Source organism: Carlito syrichta, unplaced genomic scaffold, assembly GCF_000164805.1.
Source record: "Carlito syrichta isolate Samal-C Ts95f unplaced genomic scaffold, Tarsius_syrichta-2.0.1 Scaffold301878, whole genome shotgun sequence".
NCBI classification, from domain to species: domain Eukaryota; kingdom Metazoa; phylum Chordata; class Mammalia; order Primates; family Tarsiidae; genus Carlito; species Carlito syrichta.
Genome location: NW_007245974.1, coordinates 62849 through 73331, shown reverse-complemented (window position 1 = coordinate 73331; position 10483 = coordinate 62849). Strand labels below are relative to the sequence as shown.

Here is a 10483-nt window from a genome sequence, read left to right as displayed (position 1 = left end):
GCCACTGCACTCCAGTCTGGGCGACAGAGTGAGACTCCAACTCAAAAAACAAAAAACAAACAAACAAAAAATTAACATGGTATCTCAAGGGATCCCAAATAGCAAAACAATCTTGAAAAACAATAAAGTTGAAGAATCTATACTTTCTGATTCAAAACTTACTACAAAGCTACATTAATTAAAACAATATAGTACTTAAAAAAGGACAGATATATAGACCAATGAAACAGAATGCAGAGCCCAGAAAGAAACCCCCATTTATATGGTCAAATGATTTTCAACATGGGTGCCAAGACCACTAAACGCAAAAATTATAATCTTTTCAACAAATGATGCTGAGAGAACTGGATTCCCACATACAAAAGAATAAGGTGAACGCTTACCTTTACACCATATACAAAAATGAAATAAAAATGGATCAAAGACCTAAACCTAAGAGCTAAAACTATAAAACTCTTAAATGAAAACATGGAAAGGCCAGGCATGTTTTCATTTAAGGCCAGGCTCACACCTGTAATTCCAGATCTTTGGGAGGCTGATGTGGGAGGATTATTTGAGGCCAGGAGTTAAACACCAGCCTGGGCAACTTAGCAGGACCCCCATCTCTAAAAAAATTTAAAAATTAGCCAGGCTTGACAGCATGTGCCTGTAGTCCCAGCTACTTGGGAAGCTGATGTGGGAGGACTTGAGCCCAAGATTTTGAGGTTATAGCAACCTACAATCACACCATTGCACTCTAGCCTGGATGACAGAATGAGACCCTGTCTCTAAAACACACACACACACACACACACACACACACACGGAAAAATCTTCATGATGTTGGATTTGGCAATAATTTTTTGGATCTGACCCCAAAGCACAAGCAACAAAAGAAAAAAACCAGATAATAGATCATTGAAAATTAAAAACAATTGTACATCAAAGGACACTATCAAGAGAGTGAAAAAACAACCCATAGAATGGGAGAAAATATTTGCAAATCACATATCTGATAAGAGATTAGTATTCAGAATATAAAAGAACTCCTACATTAATAACTCAACAATTAAAAAAAAAAAACCCGAATCAGGCCGGGCTCGGTGGCTTAGTCTGTAATCACAGCACTTTGGGAGGCCAAGGCAACTGGATTGCCTGAGCCTGAGCGTTCGAGACCAGCCAGGGCAACTTGGTGAGAACTTATCTCTACAATAAATAAAAAATAATTTGCCGGGCAGTTACTTGGAAGGCTAAGGTTGATGCTGGGGTGGCTGTGAGTGTGCCACTGCATTCCAGCCTGGGCGACACAGTGAGACTCCAACTCAAAAAAGGAAAAAAAAAAAAAAAAAAATCAAAAACTGGTCAAGGACTTGAACAGATATTTCTCCAAAGAAGATCTACAAATGGGCAATAAGCACATGGAAAGACGCTCAACCTCATCAGTCATAAGGGAAAGGGAAATGCAAATCAAAATCATGAGATACTACTTCATGCCTATTATAATGGCTTTAGAAATAAACAAGCCACAACAACAACAGACACATAGTAAGTGTTGGTAAAGACAAAGAGAAACTGGAACTTTTATGCATTGCTGGTAGGAATGTAAAATGATTACATTTACGTGCCACTGTAGAAAACACTTAGGCAGCTCCTCTAAAAATTAAAAATATGATCTAAAAAGAGCTTGTTAAAAAAAATATTTACAAATAGATCACATGAGCCAGCAACTATACTCCTAGGTATGTACCCATAAGAATTGAAAGCAAGAACTTAAACAGTTAATTGTACACCAGTGTTCATTACTTACAACAGCCAAAAGGTAGGGAAAAAATCCAAGTGTCTATCAGCAGATGAACAGATAAATAAAATGTAGTGTGTGTGTGTGTATTCAAAATGGAATATTATTCATCAAAAAAAGAAATTCTGATACATGCTACAGCACAGATGAACATGCATAGATACTACAACATGGATGAAGCTATCATGCTATGTGAAATAAGCCAGACACAAAAGAACAAACATTGCATGATTCCACTTATATGAGTCACCTATGATAGGCAAGTTCATAGAAAAAGAGAGTAGAACAGAGGTAACCAGGGATTGGGAAAAGGAGAAAAAGGGAAATTATTGTTTAATGGGTATAGAGTTTCTATTTGGAATGATGGAAAAGTTCTGGAAATAATGGTGAAGGATACACAACACTGTCAGTATACTTAATGCCACTGAATTATAAATCTAAAAATAGTTAAAATGGGTTTACCACAATAAAAAAAAGTAAGCCTATGAAAATAATTTATTTTTAGTTCCATCAAATAAAATGTATATATCTAACTCCAAGGTAAGAAATAATAAATCAAACCTGTAGATAAGGTTGATCCTTTTGTGTAATCAATATTTTATACAGGTGAAATAATACCTTTTCTTATCGCTATGCAATTCATGTGTATTGGGATTTTTAAAAGATGTTTGAAATCCAAGAAAATCGGATTACCTACATTTATTATTTCAATTAATTTTACAAAAGGTGCATAATAGAAAGATTTTGATTATTAAATTTATTGACTAGATCAAGTAAAAGTAGGTGCTTTTAATTTTTAATAGGAATGAACACATTTTTACCTTATTAGATTTTAAAATTATGTTTAAAATGTAAAGGAAAATGGGCTTATAAATTATAAACTTTAGTAAACTACACTTAGCTCAAAAGGCACACATAAATGAAGTTCCATACCAATACGAAATAGAAGATCAGGCTGGGCATGGTAGCTCACACCTATAATTCCAGCACTTTGGGAGGCTGAGGTGAGAGGAATGCCTGAGCCGACAGGTTCGAGACCAGCCTGGGCAACTTGGTGAGACCTCATCTCTACAATAAATCAAAAAATTAGGTGGGCATGGTGGCGTGTGCCTATAGTTCCAGCTACTTAGAAGGCTGAGGCGGAAGGATCACCTGAGCCCAGCAGGTTGAAGCTGCAGTGGCCAGAAGTGTGCCACTGCACTGCAGCCTGGACGATAGAGTGAGATTCCAACTCAAAAAAAAAAAAAAAGAAAGAAATAGAAGATCAGAGCTGGGCACAGTGGCTCACACCTTAATCCCAACACTTTGGGAGGTGGAGGTGAGAGAATTGTCTAAGCTCAGAGGTTTGAGACCAGCCTGGGCAACTTGGTGAGACTTTGTCTCTACAATAAATCAAAAAATTAGCTGAGTGTATCTGTGCACGCCTGTAGTTCCAGCAACTTGGAAGGCTGAAGTGAAAGGATCATCTGAGCCTGAGGCCATGAATGTGCCACTACACTCCAGCCTGGGTGACAGAATGAGACTCCAAAAAAAAAAAAAAACACCAGGAACATGAGAAACTACATTCACCTAGAAAACAAAGTCAACATTTAGGTCTGAAGGAGACATAAGTCCCTGAAACTGGCGTTGCGAATTTTACACTTGTACAAATAGGCAGCTGTAAGCTCCTGCTGAAGAAGGAAAGCAGTTTTACAAGAAGAAATAACTAGAACAGAGGTCCCAAACCCCCAGGACACAGACAGATAGCTGTCTATGGCCTGTTAGGAATTGGGCTGCACAGCAGGGGTTGATCTCTGCCTCCTGTCAGATCAGCGGCAGCATTAGATCCTCATAGGAGCACAAGCCCTATTGTCAACTGTGCATGCAAGGGACCTAGAATGCACACTCCTCATGAGTATCTAATGCTTGATGATCTGAGGTGGAGCTGAGGCAGTGATGTTAGCACTGAGGAGCAGCTGCAAATACAGATGAACATTAGCAGTGAGGTTTGACTGCACATTTCCCTGAACCCCCATCCATGGAAATACTGTCTTCAACAAAATCGGTCCCTGATGCCAAAAAGGTTGGAGATGACTGAACTACAGGGTGGGGGGCAGTCCCCAGAGTGCAGACAGCCTTAGGGAAGAAGGGGTAGGTGGAGCGCTGGACACCACTCACCCCAGAGCTGTGGCTGCGTAGACAGCCCCTGCAGAGCTGACCTCCTCATAGTCTCTCTGCAGAGCCTCCTGGATGAGCTCATCCACCACCTGCGCTAGGTCCTGCGGAGAGACCGGCACAGGGGTCTAATGAGACCCTGGATGAGACCCGTCACTGAGCAGACTAAAGGCATGATCCCAGACGCTGGGTGTTCCCAAGTTGCTTCAGGAAAGGTTTCCTCTAATGAATGGAAAGCTACCTTCTGGAGGGAACAGGGTGAGCCTGCCGCCTGCTGAAGGACCACCCTGCAGATAGCCACACAGCGCTCCTGACTCAGCCTTCTCTTGTCCACGCTGAACATCCTCAATGTCTGTGGCCATACTTTACACTCCCCCTCAGGACTCTATAATCCCCAAAGGGGTTAGTGCCCAGCATCTAACAGCCAGGTGACACATCAAGTCTCACAACTGTATGGTGGACAGGCCCTGTCCAACCTCAAGGCCACTCGTCAGCAGACAAGTTGACCCTAAGACCACCTCCATAAGCAGGCATACTGACCCTAAAGCTAACCCCATAGTGGACACGTTGACCCCAAGGCCATCCCTGTAGTGGACATGCTGACCCTAAGGCTACCCCCATAGTGGGCACACAATGCTGCCCATGATCCCATAGGTCCCCTCCTCAGACTGTCCATGGCCATCTGAAATGAGCAGGTGTTCAGTTAGATCAGACATGAGGGGCTCAGGTTGCTGCTGTGAGGGAAGCTACTTAGAGGAAGACAGGTTATACAGTGGGCCTGGGTGGGTTGGCCCCAGCTTTGCCACCTGAGACTGAGTGACTGTGAGTAGGTCCCCTCCCTCGCCTCTCTCTGCCTGTCTCTTCCCCTATGAGACTAGGTATCACAGCCCCACCCACAGGAGTGGAGCCTAGGACATCTGTGGGCATCTCAGAATCCTGATCCAAAAGATACCCTACCGCATCGGAGTACACGGGCACAGGCTTTGGAGGAAGCAGCTCAGGCTGCATGGAGGGCTGAAAGAAGCTGGGAGCCGTGGATGGGGTCAGTGCCAGGACTGGAGGCAGAGGTGCTGGTGAGGGCACAGAGGCAGGGAGAGACTGTGGGAGGAGACCAGGCAGGGGTACATTGGACTCTGTGATACACTCCTCTCCTCTCCCACCATCTGGAAGGAAACATAAAGGGAAAACATGGCTGTAGTGCACAGCGCCCAACACCACAGGGACATCAGTCTCTGTGTGGGCACAGCCCTAGTCCACCCCCATGACCTTGAGGACTGGCCTGCCATCCCTGGGACCTGCCATGCAGGACAACGTTTGCTTCATGTGCAATGTGATGGAGAGCTAGGCCTTTTCACTCTCAGTGAAAAAAATCTGAGTCCTGAGTGAGAGCCACACCCCTAGCCCCAAAATAAGGCAGATGCCCTGCCTTCCAGAATAAGCTTCCTAGAGGGCAAATGCGCTACCTCCCTCGCTGCAAAAGCACTTCACTCACCCACTGCATCCAGGCTGGGTTTCTGAGTGCCGACGGGCAACTCTGCAGTCAGGCTCTCCCCCATGTACTTGTTCTGGGAGTTGAAGCTGCACACAGGGATGTGGCGAGGGACAGGGGGCAGTGGTCCTCCATTCACGATTTCCCCAACCAACACTGTCAGCTTCCTGGTGATAAATACTGACTTCCTGGCCTTGGATAATCCTTCTGGTTCCAGGAACGTAGACCGGTTCAACTCCACGCAGCTACCCAGATCACAAAGAACCACAAGGAGATGTCACTATTGGAGAAAGCCTTGCTCTCTCAGTGCCTCCTGCAGTGCCGGAAGCCCTTCAGGTGGCAGCACAAACTCCATCCTGTGTCACCATGGGCGATGTGTAAATGAGGGAAAGCAAAGGCCCAGTTCCCACTGCTGCCAGCCTTGATGACCATGGGATAACCAGGACCAGCATTAAGACACATACCTACACACTCCCTCACTTCTTAGGGATGTCGTCTGGCTCACGTTTCATGAGGACAGAACTAGAGGGAAGACACAGGTGGGGCTGGCAGATGAGGAGTCACAGGAGGCAGGGTAGGGAACCTAACAGATTGTTAAGTGTGAGGTGCCATTTTTCTAAGAGAGAGCCAGTGAGTTTCATCATGGTCTCAAAACAATCTGACTGCTAAGTACCAAAGAACCTGGTCTGGTCAACTGGAGCCTCCATGTCAGCCACCAGAGGGAGGCAATGGCCTGTCACAGGCTAGCAAAGGCAACTTTTAAAGGACAAAATAAGGAAGGGCCTAACCTTTATTTTTAGGTTTTTTGGTAACTCATGAAAAGCATTGATTTTGGAGTCACAAAGAACTTGGTCTGAACCTCAACCTCCTGACAATAGGTGTATGACCTTGGGAACACTCTCTAGCCATCCTGTATGCCAAAGGGGCAGCTTATGGATGCACCTTCTCCAAGGCCAGGCAAGTAGTTAGCTCTTCACAGCACTTTATCAGAAGAAAAAAGAAAAAAGAGGAGAAAAAGACTTGGAGTTCCATTCTCAGTCTTACCCATCGGAAACAGTGAGACCATGGTAGTTGAGGAAGTCGGCTGCCTCCTCGCAGTCCCTGAACAGCAGCATACGCACCACACCATCCAGAGGAAAGACAGTAGAGCGCTGTGTGCTCACTGTGTAGGCAACATTAAGTGCCCGTAGTGCATCCTTGCGGATCTGAAACCAGAAGTCAAATCACTGCAGCCTCAAAAAGAGACTATCACAGTCAGCTACCCCCATGACCACAGAACAGCCAGTGTTGCCAGCAGGGCTCAGCTGTAGCCCAGTCCCTCAGGAAGGTAGATTGGCAAGATGGATCTCAAGGTTAGAGATTGCATAGAACACAGGCTCTGTGCTCAGTGGCAGATGCCGAGGAATGTGTGCCAAGCAAATAGTCCCACAGAAAAGGATGGACTATGTAAGTTTTATTTAGAAGAAAAATTAGAAAACAAACTGTACATCACAAAAGCATGGAAAGTAAACTGTGTAACATCCACTTAATACAAAGTCATATGGGTGCTAAAAAAATACCACAGAGACTAGGGAATGCCAAGAAAAATGTATCACTTGGAAACAAAATTGTTCATATCATTATCACTAGTGCCTTAAAAAAAAAAAAGATTGCCATTGCTTTGCTAAACTCTGGCCATGTGGCTTTTTGAGCTATGGTCGCCATGTTTCCTAGATTTGGCCCTCTTCCCTACCTTGGGGAGGTAAATCTGTTCTCTCTATTCTCTCTCTAATTTACTTTCTAAATAAACTATATTTTCCAATCTAAAAAAAAAAAGTAGACAAAGGAAAAACGTGAAAATGCTAATGAAAGTTACGTCTGGGTGCTGGACTCAGAGTAACTACGTTGCTGTTCCTCTCTGAGGCTGTGCTATGGTTGGCCCTGAATCTCTGTGGGGTTGGAACTAAAGAACTGACTTTGGAAATTCTGAGATGAAGAGTTGACACTGTGCAAAACTCCAGGTGAGAGACTAGTCTTGGCATTGCCTCTGTAATCCAGCACATGGCACAGCAAGCAGCAGAACAGACACTTAGATACCAACTGAAAAGAACTCAGTATCATCAGGCTTACTCCAAAGATTTAGATTAAAAACACCAAGGATTTCAAAGTTATTTATGCATAGGATATGAGATTTTTGCTTTTGGTTTCTTTGTTTTCATGGAAGATGATAGTGCTGAATTCAAATGACGTTGTTCTAAAGAGATTTCTCTTATCTGAACCACAGAATAGTTTTTTCCATTGCACAGCCTATTCTGATGGTGACAAATGGTGCCAACCCCTGTAAAATAGGGCAACACTGGTAACTGCTCTTGGGGCTGCTGCAAGCGTTACAGAAAGTCAGTCCAAGACCTGCTTGGAAAAGCTTGGAATAGAGCAGCACTTGAATAGCACAAGGAACAACTTGCTTTCTTCTAACTCTGCAAGCACAGTTGTATTACTCACCTGATTAAAGTAACAGTGTAAAAGACAAGCATTCAGATAAGAAGCTGACTGGACCAGTTTGAAAAATCTCACAAAATTATTACTGTTCAATGCAGCAAAAGCCTGAACAGCAAATTTCACCTCGGAGGAGTTTCTAACAGCAGGGTGGAATTGTTGTACTTCTCTGTTAATTAAATGAGAAAAAAGGGGTTACAATGTTATTTTTAATTAGCTAAAATTTCCAAGAAGATAAATGTGGTAAGTAATAGAGTTCAATCATATTGAAAAAGAGTGTCTTGGCTGGCCACAGTGGCTCACGACTTTAATCCCAGCACTTTGGGTGGCCAAAGTGAAAGGACTGCCTGAGCCTACAGGTTCGAGACCATCCTGGACAACTTGGTGAGACTCCATCTCTACAATAAATCAAAAAATTAGCTGGGCATGGTGGTGCGTGCCTGTAGTTCCAGCTACTAGGAAAGCTGAGATGGAAGGATCACCTGAGCCCAACAGGTCAAGGCTATGGTGGCCATGAGCATGCCACTACACTCTAGCCTGGGTGACAGAGTGAGACTCCAACTGAAAAAAAAAAGTGTCTTAATGGTGAAATGTTGAAATGTGCCAGTTACTCAGAATTTACAAACTTCAAAGCTACCACTTGATAGAAAAGGTTTCTCTAAAAATAGCAAGAAACATAAATTTAGGAACCAATTAGCAAAAAGTTACTTTAAAGTAATGCCAACTGACTGCCAGCTATGCTCAATGGTTAAGCCTAAGAAACAGAAAATTTAACTTTTTTTTTTGGTTTAGAAATAAGTTGATTAGCCGGGCTCGGTGGCTCAGCCTGTAATCCTGCACCTTTGGAAGGCTGAGGTGAGTGGATTGCCTGAGCCCACGGGTTCGAGACCTACCTGGGCAACTTGGCAAGACCTCATCTCTACAATAAGTCAAAAATGAGCTGGGCGTGGTAGTGCACGCCTGTAGTTCCAGCTACTTGGAAGGCTAAAGTGGAAGGATCGCCGGAGCCCAGCAGGTCGAGGCTCCCGGCCACCGCACTCCAGTCTGGGTGACAGAGTGAGACTCCAACTCAAAAAAAAAAAAAAGAAAGAAATAAGTTGATTTAGCAGAATTCTTCAAGATGGGGGACAAATGCGTAACACATATGAAAAAACACCACAGTCATTTTCAATAACCAATTATCTATAAGGCTTAATTTTAAAATTTTATATCAATCACGTATCTAGACATTCTGCCACAAGGTTCTTGAGGAAAATACAAAGTTAAAGAGTTTCAGCATAAATAAGGGAAGCTTAGAACTAAAGGGGACACTGCCCACCAGAGCCCAGTTTACCAATACCACAAATGGAAGCCCAGAGAACTCTGCCATATTTCTCATGCAAATGTCTACTTACTTATCAGACCAGGGTTTAAAATTCATTCATCATTAATATGTCATTCTTGGCATTTTCATTTCACACAATTTTTTCCTCTCTTATTACTTAGATCTTTGACAAAACTCTCTGGAAACAGGGAATTGCTAACAATGCTCATAGGGCCCCCTGGGGCCTTTTCATACATCTTAGGCCAACTTTTGAACTTGGAAATTCACCTTAGGATATCTCCTTTGTTGAGATTGAGCAGAACATTGTAGCCCTGGAACTCTGCTTCACTGGCACAGAAGATGCCCTTGTTTCTCAAGTCCTGGTACATCTCCTTCAGACTCTGTAGGCACTTAGTCATGTTCTCATTGTTGATTTTCGCATCAAAGGAGGACATGGGCTCCTCACACATGAAGTGGGCACAGTGGATGTGAAATCGGGTACACTTCTCAATCAGGGACACCGTCAGGGGGTCACAGAGATGCTGCTGTGTGATATCCTGGCCATAGGTAAGGGGGAGAATTACACATGCAGACATGCACTGCACACACTTACACATGTTCCTCATACATACACATTCCCATGCAGAATCAACCATGAGAAAAATATCCTTATTACCTGAATTTCTCACATTTCAATTTGAAACAAAGCCCATAAAGTACATTTTAATAGGACTTTGTAATGGTTTAAATAAACATATTTTTGTTTCAGACGAAATATAACTGAATACTATGAAAATAACTATCAGTTTGATTTTGGGAGGTACATGCATTTTCTAGTTTCCATATCAGAGGCAGCTGATACCTTCCGGATGCCACGTGTGCGATTCCACACGAAGTCATACCAGTCCCTCAGGCTACTCTCCTTCTGGTCCATGATCTGGGTCACCAGGTAGTCCATGGTCCTCCTGAGCACTGCTGAGGGCCGCAGTTCATGTGGCAGGGGCTCCTCCTGATCAGCCGAGGATCGGCTGTACTCTTTCACGGCTGCTGCATGGTCCACCTAGAAACACAGAGCAGGGCCAGGCTGCTTATGTGGCAGATACTGGGCCTGCCTCCTGGCAAAGTTATGATTTAAAATGAGGGGGAAGCCGGGCTCAGTGGCTCAGCCTGTAATCCTGTGCCTTTGGGAGGCTGAGGTGAGTGGATTGCCTGAGCCTGTGGGTTCGAGACCCACCTGGGCAGGTGAGACCTCATCTCTACAATAAATCAAAAAAATTAGCCGAGC

General features: G+C 43.9%; 1 protein-coding gene across 2 annotated transcripts in view; it reads right to left on the bottom strand.

The window, feature by feature from the left end:
• The window catches only part of MCM3AP (minichromosome maintenance complex component 3 associated protein), a 53081-nt gene that overhangs the window by 30255 nt on the left and 12343 nt on the right, over positions 1-10483 (bottom strand). For both annotated transcript variants that reach the window (XM_021711136.1, XM_008055538.2), the window contains exons 7-13: positions 10061-10258; positions 9487-9755; positions 7902-8064; positions 6465-6625; positions 5424-5665; positions 4889-5094; positions 3935-4035 (exon numbers count right to left, since the gene is read on the bottom strand). In XM_021711136.1, coding sequence (XP_021566811.1) covers positions 3935-4035; positions 4889-5094; positions 5424-5665; positions 6465-6625; positions 7902-8064; positions 9487-9755; positions 10061-10258 — 1340 coding nt within the window. The remainder of the gene's footprint in view (positions 1-3934; positions 4036-4888; positions 5095-5423; positions 5666-6464; positions 6626-7901; positions 8065-9486; positions 9756-10060; positions 10259-10483) is intronic.